The sequence below is a fragment of the Convolutriloba macropyga genome, chromosome 10, assembly GCF_964194025.1.
Source record: "Convolutriloba macropyga chromosome 10, txConMacr16.3, whole genome shotgun sequence".
In the NCBI taxonomy this organism is placed as follows: Eukaryota; Metazoa; Xenacoelomorpha; order Acoela; family Convolutidae; genus Convolutriloba; species Convolutriloba macropyga.
In genome coordinates, this window is record NC_134477.1 from 50,900,922 (window position 1) to 50,913,978 (window position 13,057).

The 13,057-nt window shown below is 38.6% G+C and overlaps 1 protein-coding gene across 1 annotated transcript; it reads right to left on the minus strand.

The window, feature by feature from the left end:
• Nucleotides 1-1,400: 1,400 nt before the first annotated feature.
• LOC142348064 (uncharacterized) lies at nucleotides 1,401-3,220 on the minus strand. Its single transcript, XM_075399230.1, has 3 exons — nucleotides 3,177-3,220; nucleotides 2,604-2,847; nucleotides 1,401-2,429 (listed from the first exon to the last, which is right to left on the minus strand). Exons 1-3 carry the CDS (start codon nucleotides 3,218-3,220, stop codon nucleotides 1,401-1,403), a joined length of 1,317 nt encoding a protein of 438 aa, XP_075255345.1.
• Nucleotides 3,221-13,057: the final 9,837 nt, after the last annotated feature.

The following is a 13,057-nucleotide window of genomic DNA, read 5'->3' on the forward strand; positions in this document are numbered from 1 at the left end:
CTTGCGAGAATACTCTCTACTCATACCATCGATGTCTATCTATGAAAAAGTCGAAGAACGAAAATTTCAACAAGGAAAGTTTTAGAGCTACTGTACACGAGTTTGTTCAAAAGAGGGTATTGACTTCAATTGAAAATCCAACTGATTCAAAGCAAGCCAATCCCAGGTTGAGGTGCCATCCGGAAGTGGCCTCTGATCAGACGAAATCCAACACACACGGTGTGTTCCCAGACCAAAATTACAGGGTCTGGGATTTGGTTCGAGCGCACAATAGTATGATCAGAGGTCAATTCGGTCTGGGGATGGTATGATCAGAGGTCACTTCGGTCTGGGGATGGTATGATCAGAGGTCACTTAGGTCTGGGGATTATTTATTATTATTATTATTATTAGTTTCAACACCTTTTACAAACTCAAAAATGCACAGCGGATTAAAACAGATAGGTTTTAAGAGCTTTACGGAAGCAAAGTTCAGTGGGGATTGACTTCAAAGAGGCTGGTAGTTTATTCCATTCCGTTGGTCCTATGTATCTGAAACTACGTCTACCATAAGCACTGCGGGTCTTCGGAACTTCCAAGTTGTACACATAGTTCATTCTCGTAACGCGAGTATTTCGTTTCAATAGCTCCTGTAGATATAATGGACTGTCCGATGGCTTGTGGATAGCTCTGTGAACAAAAAGCAACAGCTTGAAAAGACATCTTTGCTTGATTGGAAGCCAGTGCAATTGTCGAATATATGCTGACGTTGGTGTTCCGGCGTGTAAACAGAAAATACAGCGGGCCGCAACATTCATTACACGCTGGAGTTTTGAAATGAGCTTAGTCGGAAGAGATACATAAAGGATATTGCAATAATCAAGGCGTGAGATCACCTGCATTCTAATCAGCTCAATTAAAATGGTCCTTTCAAGGTGGTGTTTGACAGAGAAAATCTTGCGAAGGTTAAAAAAGCAGGAAGACACAACACGATTGATCTGCTTCTCCATCAAGAGATTCTGATCGAATTGAACACCCAGGAGTTTAACAGACAAAGATAATCCAGTTTCACAAGGTATAGAAAGCGGTGGTACAGTCACGGTTCCTTTGTCAGGTTTTTTAAGCCATAAAAACTCACTCTTGTCTTTATTTAACTTCAGACGGAAACTTGAAAAGAAAGTAGTAATTTGGTTCATGGTATCGTCAAAATTTTGTTGACTAGTGAACAGAAAATATAGAACTGTGTCATCGGCATACATGTGGAAACCGATGTTCCTTTGTAACAATAGATCTTCAAGTGGCAGCAGATAGCAACAAAACAAAACGGGTCCTAGGATGGAACCTTGGGGAACACCATACAAAACATCGGATTCGTCAGAAAAGACACCATCAAGATAAACACACTGAGTACGTCCTATCAGTTAACTCTCTAGCATCTTCAAGGCGTCAGATCGGACACCGAGACGCATCTCCAAAACACGAAGTAACAAATGATGGTCAATCGAATCAAAAGCTGCAGAAAGATCTAGACCCACGTAAAGAGGAGAAAATCCCGAGTCCAAGTAGCCCAATAAATCATTAGAGATTCTGGTCAGGGCTGTCTCAGTAGAGTGTCTTCGGCAATAAGCGCTCTGAAACTTGCCATAAAAAGAATTAACCTCCAAGTATGTTTTCAACTGCTCGAATAAAACTAATTCTAACACTTTGGACAGAAATAGGAGATTAGTAACTGGTCGATAATTGTTCAAGTTCTCCGGATCCAGCGAAGGCTTTTTTATCAAAGGGACAACGAAGCCTATTTTCAGGATCTCGGGGAAACGCGCTGATCTAACCGTCATATTAATAAGAGATAACAAAGAGTCGCAAAAATGCAAAGAAGCTGTCTTGAATCGTGGCATCGGCTCTTTTGGACAACTAGAATTCGATACTTGGTTGACATAATGAAGTAAAGTTTCGCTGCTTATTGTCATAAAAGAATCAAGTTGAGAAGTAGGCGACAGAAAATAAGTGGGAAAGTCTGACGTAGGAATTGATTCAACCAACTTCTTAACCTTGGCTAGAAAGAAACTATTGAAACAATTCGCCAATTCTTTCGCTGATCCATGAGTTTTTGGTAAACAACGGTGATTCTCTCCAAGCAAAGAAGCGAGCGCTTTAGACTTGAGCTTCTTGCACGTGCTGGAAATGGTTGAGCTAATGTACTCGCCTTTTTTGACTAATAACAGGCGATAGTACTCATCAGTTGCAAGCGTAAATGACAAAAGTGAGTCACTACTTTTAGTCTTCCTAAATGCGCGCTCACATTTCCTCTTCTGTCTCTTCTGAAATTTCAACTCGTCGTCAAAATAGGGACAATTGTGTGACGTGAACCACTTGGTGCGTTTCGGGATTACTTGATCTAAAGCTTTTTCGATAACAAATAGAAACGCACTCCAAGCAGAATCTACAGCCTGGAACGTGTCTTCAAAATGCAGAAATTGAATAAATGAATCAATGCAAAACAATTTCCAACGCCGAAACGCAATAAGTTGCCTCCTCTACTCCGCAACCCAGGGCACAGAGACACAGAACGATATGACATAATGGTCTGATGTTAGCAAGTTATCAGCAACAAGATTGCTTACTGTAAGTGATGATGTCGCTGCTACATGATCGAGGATATTTCCTGCAGTGTGTGTGGGAACGTTCACAAACTGTTCAAGACAGTGTTCCTCTAGCCATGACAACCAGAGTCTTTCTGATGGAGCGCCAGTGCCGAGATGAATGTTGATATCTCCCAAGACAATAACTTTCTCGTACAACACAATAATGTCTTCCATGAACACAGAAATGGTGTCCAAAAACACAGTGATGTTAGACCCAGGCACTCTGTAAACACCAACAGCAGCAATACTTGTGTTGTTAAGGCCTAGTTCAAAAAGAACAAGTTCACATGCATCGTTGAATACATCTTTCTTCAGAGTACATACAATGTCTTCATGATAAAATAAGCAAATGCCGCCACCTGGTCTAGCCAGACGGGGACAGCTACAGTACAGGTACTTTGGAGGACAGCATTGTTGTAATAGAAAGCAATCAGAACTGTTATCAATAATCCAAGTTTCAGTGACTAAAATTGCCTGTTAGTCACTGAAACTTGGATTATTGATAACAGTTCTGATTGCTTTCTATTACAACAATGCTGTCCTCCAAAGTACCTGTACTGTAGTTGTCCCCGTCTGGCTAGACCAGGTGGCGGCATTTGCTTATTTTATCATGAAGACATTGTATGTACTCTGAAGAAAGATGTATTCAACGATGCATGTGAACTTGTTCTTTTTGAACTAGGCCTTAACAACACAAGTATTGCTGCTGTTGGTGTTTACAGAGTGCCTGGGTCTAACAGAGTGCCTGGGGATGGTATGATCAGAGGTTACTTCAGGATGGGATTGGTCTGATCAGAGGCAGATTCAAGCGCACATTAGTCTGATCAGAGATCATTTCGAGCGGAATTTTTTTATTTATTTTTTTTTGTATTTTTTTAACGAGAGATGCTGACTCTGCCAAAAGGCAACAAAAAGTAGCATTCGGATCACAGACACATCTAAAACGTGATGTCTTTGATCAGAACCGAAGGTGTCCAGTTGATTGAACATGCCGGTTCCCTTACAAGAAAATTGTGTTTAACTGTAGAATACGACGTTTTATAGGGAAAGCTGTCTAAATTCATCCATTGAGTTCGAAATATGCGCTAATGTATACTAAATAAACTTTTTCTCAGAAGTTGAGTTTTTGTTTTCTTGAGCAACAATACCATTTTAGACTGGTCTTTTCCTTAGATGCACTTAACAATGCAAACATCAATTTTTTTGAAATGAATATATTATAACAAAATTTGTGCGGTGAGGTGATTTCGAGCGCACAATAGTCTGATCAGGAGTGACTTTTGAGCGCACAAAAGTCTGATCAGAAGTGATTTTGAGCGCAGAATCGTCTGGACGATGGTCTTGAATTGGTCTGGGCCATGGTCACATAATCGTCTGGACAATGGTCTGATTTTGGTCTGATCAGAGGTCCTTTCCGTCTGGAAAGGTCTGATCAGAGACAATTTCGAGCGCATTTCAAGCGCACACGATGTTTTGAGCGCATATTAGTCTGATCAGTGGTTACATTGATCTGGAATGGTCTGATCAGAGGTAAATTTCGTCTGACACGGTCTGATGAGGGGTCTTTTCCGGATGGCACCTCAACCTTGGATGCGATGTCTATAAATGTACAAATACCTGATCCATTGAAAAAAATGAACACAAGGAAAAAATCTATCCAAAAGAAAGTGGGGCATTCCTGAAGGAGCCGAGCGTTTCTCCTTACTAAGACAAATAGCCGAAAAACAGAATATCGAAAAGTTTCTAAATGTGAATGGTAAGGCATCCAATGTCATTGAATGCTAAAGGCGCGAAAAAATTTGTAACAGGAAAAACTCGGTCGCTGATAGTTACTTTTCCTTCTGTGTGGCAAGTGAGACAAATTTTTCGAAAAACTATTGAATTTTTTTTTTAGAAAATGAAGCAAAAATTGATTATAACCGAGCAATCTCCCTTAGGAATAGGGAAGGCTATTTTAAGACGGCGTTATGATTTAATACAACCTGGAAATCCGCCGAATGAACTTAAAATCTGCAAACTGAAGCTTTTCAGAAAACAAACAAAGTAAGTATTGAAACAACCTGTCTACATCTAATTTGCGAATCCCTTCCATCATATGAGACGTAAAAATATTTTTTCGTATGTTCTATCTAAAGAAAATAATATTGTATTCTGTGTGAAAAGATGGTTCGACAAAAAGTTCTCCGAACTTCTATGTTCAATGACTCTCTTACCACTGCTTCTCGTTCTGATACATCATTCGCAAGGCATGTTGGTGTAGCTATCATCCGGAAGGCATGTTGATGTAGCTATGCTATTGAACAGAATCTCGCGTCATTTTGTGAAAAAGTCGAAAGGTGATTTTCTGTCTACTTTTGTTACTTGTGGATTTCTTTTTATCCTGACAAATATTCCACCAGCATCTAACCTATCTTGTGTGTAGACTTCTCACATTTTACTTTATATCTATCTCTTAATACGTGATGAGTCTCTTGGGAACGACAACAAATATAAGATACTGGATGATTTACCATGTAATTACACGTGCTCTTTAACTGGGGGGGGCGCAAAACGTACTGGGGGGGTGCACAAACGGAAAAGATCCGCATAATCATACGAATGAAACCAAATAAAACTGCTCAATAGAAATTTGTGGCTAAAAGTACTAGAGGTTTTTATTCACCACTATTACTATAACAATGAATATATTATAACAAAATTTGTGCGGTGAGGTGATTTTGAGCGCACAATAGTCTGATCAGGAGTGACTTTTGAGCGCACAAATGTCTGATCAGAAGTGATTTTGAGCGCAGAATCGTCTGGACGACGGTCTGGGTTTGGTCTGGGCCATGGTCACATAATCGTCTGGACAATGGTCTGATTTTGGTCTGATCAGAGGTCCTTTCCGTCTGGAATGGTCTGATCAGAGACAATTTCGAGCGCATTTCAAGCGCACACGATGTTTTGTAGTCTGATCAGAGGTAACATTGATCTGGAATGGTCTGATCAGAGGTAAATTTCGTCTGACACGGTCTGATCAGGGGTCTCTTCCGGATGGCACCTCAACCTTGGATGCGATGTCTATAAATGTACAAATACCTGATCCAATGACAAAAAATGAACACAAGAAAAAAATCTATCCAAAAGAAAGTGGAAATTATGGGCATTCCTGAAGGAGCCGAGCGTTTCTCCTTACTAAGACAAATAGCCGAAAAACAGAATATCGAAAAGTTTCTGAATGTGAATGGTAAGGCATCCAATGTCATTGAATGCTAATGGCGCGAAAAAATTTGTAACAGGAAAAACTCGGTCGCTGATAGTTACTTTTCCTTCTGTTTGGCAAGTGAGACAAATTTTTTGAAAATCTATTGAATCTTCTTTTTAGAAAATGAAGCAAAAATTGATTATAACCGAGCAATCTCCCTTAGGAATAGGGAAGGCTATTTTAAGACGGCGTTATGATTTAATACAACCTGGAAATCCGCCGAATGAACTTAAAATCTGCAAACTGAAGCTGTTCAGAAAACAAACAAAGTAAGTATTGAAACAACCTGTCTACATCTAATTTGCGAATCCCTTCCATCATATGAGACGTAAAAATATTTTTTCGTATGTTCTATCTAAAGAAATTAATATTGTATTCTGTGTGAAAAGATGGTTCGACAAAAAGTTCTCCGAACTTCTATGTTCAATGACTCTCTTACCACTGCTTCTCGTTCTGATACATCATCCGCAAGGCATGTTGGTGTAGCTATCATCCGGAAGGCATGTTGATGTAGCTATGCTATTGAACAGAATCTCGCGTCATTTTGTGAAAAAGTCGAAAGGTGATTTTCTGTTTACTTTTGTTACTTGTGGATTTCTTTTTATCCTGACAAATATTCCACCAGAATCTAACCTATCTTGTGTGTAGACTTCTCACATTTTACTTTATATCTATCTCTTAATACGTGATGAGTCTCTTGAGAACGACAACAAATATAAGATACTGGATGATTTACCATGTAATTACACGTGCTCTTTAACTGGGGGGGGGGCGCAAAACGTACTGGGGGGTGCACAAACGGAAAGGATCCGCATAATCATACGAATGAAACCAAATAAAACTGCTCAATAGAAATTTGTGGCTAAAAGTACTAGAGGTTTTTATTCACCACTATTACTATAACAATGAATATATTATATCAAAATTTGTGCGGTGAGGTGATTTCGAGCGCACAATAGTGTGATCAGGAGTGACTTTTGAGTGCACAAAAGTCTGATCAGAAGTGATTTTGAGCGCAGAATCGTCTGGACGATGGTCTGGGTTTTGGTCTGGGCCATGGTCACATAATCGTCTGGACAATGGTCTGATTTTGGTCTGATCAGAGGTCCTTTCCGTCTGGAAAGGTCTGATCAGAGACAATTTCGCGCGCATTTCAAGCGCACACGATGTTTTGAGCGCATATTAGTCTGATCAGAGGTTACATTGATCTGGAATGGTCTGATCAGAAGTAAATTTCGTCTGACACGGTCTGATCAGGGGTCTCTTCCGGATGGCACCCCAACCTTGGATGCGATGTCTATAAATGTACAAATACCTGATCCATTGACAAAAAATGAACACCAGGAAAAAATCTAACCAAAAGAAAGTGGAAATTATGGGCATTCCTGAAGGAGCCGAGCGTTTCTCCTTATTAAGACAAATAGCCGAAAAACAGAACATCGAAAAGTGTCTGAATGTGAATGGTAAGGCATCCAATGTCATTGAATGCTATAGGCGCAAAAAAATTTGTAACAGGAAAAACTCGGTCGCTGATAGTTACTTTTCCTTCTGTTTGGCAAGTGAGACAAATTTTTTGAAAATCTATTGAATCTTCTTTTTAGAAAATGAAGCAAAAATTGATTATAACCGAGCAATCTCCCTTAGGAATAGGGAAGGCTATTTTAAGACGGCGTTATGATTTAATACAACCTGGAAATCCGCCGAATGAACTTAAAATCTGCAAACTGAAGCTGTTCAGAAAACAAACAAAGTAAGTATTGAAACAACCTGTCTACATCTAATTTGCGAATCCCTTCCATCATATGAGACGTAAAAATATTTTTTCGTATGTTCTATCTAAAGAAATTAATATTGTATTCTGTGTGAAAAGATGGTTCGACAAAAAGTTCTCCGAACTTCTATGTTCAATGACTCTCTTACCACTGCTTCTCGTTCTGATACATCATCCGCAAGGCATGTTGGTGTAGCTATCATCCGGAAGGCATGTTGATGTAGCTATGCTATTGAACAGAATCTCGCGTCATTTTGTGAAAAAGTCGAAAGGTGATTTTCTGTTTACTTTTGTTACTTGTGGATTTCTTTTTATCCTGACAAATATTCCACCAGAATCTAACCTATCTTGTGTGTAGACTTCTCACATTTTACTTTATATCTATCTCTTAATACGTGATGAGTCTCTTGAGAACGACAACAAATATAAGATACTGGATGATTTACCATGTAATTACACGTGCTCTTTAACTGGGGGGGGGCGCAAAACGTACTGGGGGGTGCACAAACGGAAAGGATCCGCATAATCATACGAATGAAACCAAATAAAACTGCTCAATAGAAATTTGTGGCTAAAAGTACTAGAGGTTTTTATTCACCACTATTACTATAACAATGAATATATTATATCAAAATTTGTGCGGTGAGGTGATTTCGAGCGCACAATAGTGTGATCAGGAGTGACTTTTGAGTGCACAAAAGTCTGATCAGAAGTGATTTTGAGCGCAGAATCGTCTGGACGATGGTCTGGGTTTTGGTCTGGGCCATGGTCACATAATCGTCTGGACAATGGTCTGATTTTGGTCTGATCAGAGGTCCTTTCCGTCTGGAAAGGTCTGATCAGAGACAATTTCGCGCGCATTTCAAGCGCACACGATGTTTTGAGCGCATATTAGTCTGATCAGAGGTTACATTGATCTGGAATGGTCTGATCAGAAGTAAATTTCGTCTGACACGGTCTGATCAGGGGTCTCTTCCGGATGGCACCCCAACCTTGGATGCGATGTCTATAAATGTACAAATACCTGATCCATTGACAAAAAATGAACACCAGGAAAAAATCTAACCAAAAGAAAGTGGAAATTATGGGCATTCCTGAAGGAGCCGAGCGTTTCTCCTTATTAAGACAAATAGCCGAAAAACAGAACATCGAAAAGTGTCTGAATGTGAATGGTAAGGCATCCAATGTCATTGAATGCTATAGGCGCAAAAAAATTTTTAACAGGAAAAACTCGGTCGCTGATAGTTACCTTTCCTTCTGTGTGGCAAGTGAGACAAACTTTTTGAAAATCTATTGAATCTTCTTTTTAGAAAATGAAGCAAAAATTGATTATAACCAAGCAATCTCCCTTAGGAAAAGGGAGGGCTATTTAAAGACGGCGTTATGATACAATACAATCTGGAAATCCGCAGAACAAACTTAAAACCTGCAAACTGAAGCTGTTCAGAAAACAAACAAGGTAAGTATTGAAACCACCTGTCTACATCTAATTTGCGAATCCCTTCTATCATATGAGAGACATTCAAATATTTTTTCGTAGGTTCTATCTAAAGAAAATGATATTGTATTCTGTGTGAAAAGATGGTTGGACAACAAGTTTTCCGAACTTCTAGGTTCAATGACTCTCTTACCACTGCTTGTCGGTCTGATATATCATCCGGAAGGCATGTTGGTGTAGCTATTATCCGGAAGGCATGTGTTTTAAAGCTATTGAACAGAATCTCACGTCATTTTGTGAAAAAGTCGAAAGGTGATTTTTTGTGTCTCTTTGGTATTTGTCGTTTTCTTTTCACCCTGACAAATATTCCACCAGCATCTAGCCTATCTTGGGTGTCGGCTTCTCACTTTTTAATTATATATATTTCTCAATACGTGATGAGTCTCTTGAGAAAGACGACAAATATAAGATACTAGATGATTTCAATCTATATGATATTCAAGGTGATCTTTCTGCAATCGATGCATTGCAAGAATACAGCCAGTTTTCTGAATTCCTATTTTGGCACGGTTACAGTCAGTTAGTTGATAGCCCCAAACATTATCATGGGAAAGAACTTGATTCGAAATTCTCAAACATTCACGTCAACCTTCAAAGTTTTGGCTTCGTAGAATTCTGGCTTCATCGCGCGTGTACGAATCCTTCTGGCGAGACCTTTCCATTTTTATCTTTCGAGAATACTGTCTACTCACCCCATGGACTTCTATCTATGAAAAACTCGAAGAACGAAAATCTCAACAATAAATGTTTTGAAGCTACTGTACACAAGTTTGTTCAAAAATGGGTAATGACTTCATTTGAAAAACCAACTGATTCAAAGCAAGCTAATGCGATGCCTACAAATGTACAAAAACATGATTCATCCGCAAAAAATGAACTCATGGAATAAATCTAACCGAAAGGATTTGGAAACTATGGGCACTCCTGAAGCAGCCAAATATTTTTCCTAGTCAAGACAGATAGACGAAAAGCAGAATATCGAAAACTTTGTGTTTGAGAATTATATGGCGTTCAATGTCAATAACTGCTATGGGGAGGAAATTTTGTTTTAAGACGGCGTTATGATCTTATACAATCTCGAATTCCGTCGAATGAACGCAGAGAACAAAACAGCAGTTTTTGTCTCATTGAAGCAACGTGTCCACCTCTTAATTGTCAATCCCTTCTATGATATGGGAGACGTACAAATGTTCTCTCATTGCTCTATCTATGAAATTGATATTGTATTCTTCGTAGAGGCATAGTTCGAAGACAACTTCTCTTAACTTCTGCATTCAATGACTCTCGTATTGGTACTTCTCGTCTGATAGACCCTCTGGTAGCCATGGAGGTTGCTATGCTATGGAACAGAATCTCGCGTCATATTGGAAAAAAGTCAAAAGGTGATTTTCAGTGTACTCTTGATGCTTGTGGTTTTCTTTTTATCCTGACAGATATTCCACCAGCGTCTAGCCTATCTCGGGTATCGGCTTCTCACATTTTACATTATATCTATTTCTGAAAACACCATAAGCAGTTGAGAACGAAACACATATAAGATACTAGGTGACTTCAATCTACCTAATCATTAAGTTGATCTTTCTTCAATCGCTGCATCGCAAGAATACAGCCAATTTTATGAATACCTATTTCAGCACGGTTACAGTCAGTTAGTTGATAACCCCACACATTCTCATGTGACAATACTTGATTCGAAATTCTCAAACCTTCACGTCAACCTTCAAAGTGCTGACTTAGAAGACTTCTGGTTTCATTGCGCGTGTACGAATCTTTTGGGCGAGATCCTTCCGATTTTATCTTGCGAGAATACTCTCTACTCACACAACGGATGTCTATCTATGAAAAACACGAAAAACCAGAATCTCAAAAATAAATGTTTTAAACCTATATACACGAGTTTGTTCAAAAGTGGGTAATGACTTCATTTGAAAAACCAACTGATTCAAAGCAAGCTAATGCGATGCCTATAAATGTACACATACCTGATTCATCGGCCAAAAATGAACTCATGGAAAAAAACTGACTAAAAAGAAGTGGAAACTATGGGCAATCCTGAAACAGCCAAATATTTTTCCTAGTCAAGACAAATAGACGAAAAACAGAATATCGAAAACTCTCTGATTGAGAATTATATGGCGTTCAATGTCAATAACTGCTATGGGGGAGGGAACTCTGTATGAGGGAAAACTCGGCCAGTGATAGTTACCTTCCTTCTGCGTAAGAAGTGAGAAAACTTTAATGGCAAAAACCTTGAATTAATTTCATGGAAGCAAATATTGATTATACACGAGCAATCTCGCTTATGCAGAATGGAGGTTGTTTTAAGACGGCGTTATGATCTTATACAATCTCGAATTCCGTCGAATGAACGCAGAGAACAAAATAGCAGTTTTTGTCTCATTGAAGCAACGTGTCTACCTCCTTATTGTCAATCCCTTCTATGATATGAGAGACGTACAAGTGTTCTTTCATTGCTCTATCTATGAAATTGATTTTGTATTCTGTGTAGAGGCATGGTTCGAAGACAACTTCTCTTAACTTCTGCATTCAATGACTCTCGTATTGGTACTTCTCGTCTGATAGATCCTCTGGACGCCATGGAGGTTTGAAGGGAATGCTATTGAAGGGAATCTTGCGTCATATTGTAAAGAAGTCGTAAGGTGATTTTTTGTGTACTTTTGATACTTGTGGTTTTCTTTTTACCCTGACAAATATTCCACCAGCATTTAGCCTATCTCGGGTATCGGCTTCTCACATTTTACACTATATCTATTTCTCAATACATGATAAGCAGTCGAGAAAGACGACAAATATATGATACTAGGTGATTTCAATCTGCCTGATAATTAAGTTGATCTTCCTGCATGGCAGGAGTACAGCCAATTTTCAGAATTCCTAGTTCAGCACGGTTACAATCAGTTAATTGATAACCCCACAAAATATCATGGGGAAAACACTGGGTTCGAACATCTCAAAGTTTGACGCTCACCTTCAATGTGTTGACTTAGAAGCCAAATTAGCACTTCTCCAATATTTTATCAATTTTAATAATGTGGAAAAGGTTGAAAAAATCTTTTCAGACGATAGATACAGCAACTGAAGTAAAAAATATTGCCTCCTCATTGGCTTTCTTCAGGCTTTCACAAGATCCGTTGACAAATATATAATTGGTTTGATGATTTTTTTTTACTCTGTTATTTAAATCGCTGCCTAAAAGCGAGGCAAACGTTGTTATTTTCTAACATACTGCTGCTTCTCATTCTGGGATTCTTACAATCAGCTGAAAATGTAAAACGAGTCAACCTTGTTAAAAATACGAAACTTAAAGTTGCCAGCGATCCTCAAATGTCTATCGACCTTAATAACATGTTCCAGAGGAAATTTTTTTAGCACTCAAACATCGTTAACTTCGTGTTTATAAGTTGATCAATTCCGTCAAGAATGAATCAATTTTTACCTGATATTATGTTTTTTAATGGTGAGCGGAAAGCTTCTCTTCTTTCTATTCCGATTTCCCGAATGTATTTACTGATTTCTCTGATGGGATTTGTAATTTTTTTGTTTTCTTTTTTATCAGATTGCGAAAAAGCGTTACAGTGTTCAAAACCTAGATGCAGTCTAAAGGGAGCATCAGGTACGGTAAATGCCAGTATAGCCATTTCTTTTTTCTTTCTCTCTCGTTCCAAATCGTTCAATTTGTTAAATGTGCCATTAAACATAGTAAATATCTTTTAGACTGGAAATATTCCTAAGTGAAACCTCTATTCAAACCTGAAAATCCTAGTTTCGTTGAATACTACAGGCCAATTTCTTCTCGTGACAATTTATCAATGTGTTTTGGAAGACTCCTGAACCCAAAATTGAATTATATTTTAAATCACCAACTTTGCGACCGCCAATTCAGATTCAGAAAGAAATCT

What these genes read in the sequence shown, in the direction of transcription:
- LOC142348064 (XM_075399230.1), bottom strand. Translation starts at nt 3,220, where the DNA reads ATGCCGCCACCTGGTCTAGCCAGACGGGGACAACTACAGTACAG. An exon ending in CGGGGACAACTACAGTACAG is followed by an intron (nt 2,848 to 3,176) that starts GTACTTTGGAGG and finishes TGGTGTTTACAG; the next exon opens with AGTGCCTGGGTCTAACATCA. An exon ending in CAGCGACATCATCACTTACA is followed by an intron (nt 2,430 to 2,603) that starts GTAAGCAATCTT and finishes GACACGTTCCAG; the next exon opens with GCTGTAGATTCTGCTTGGAG.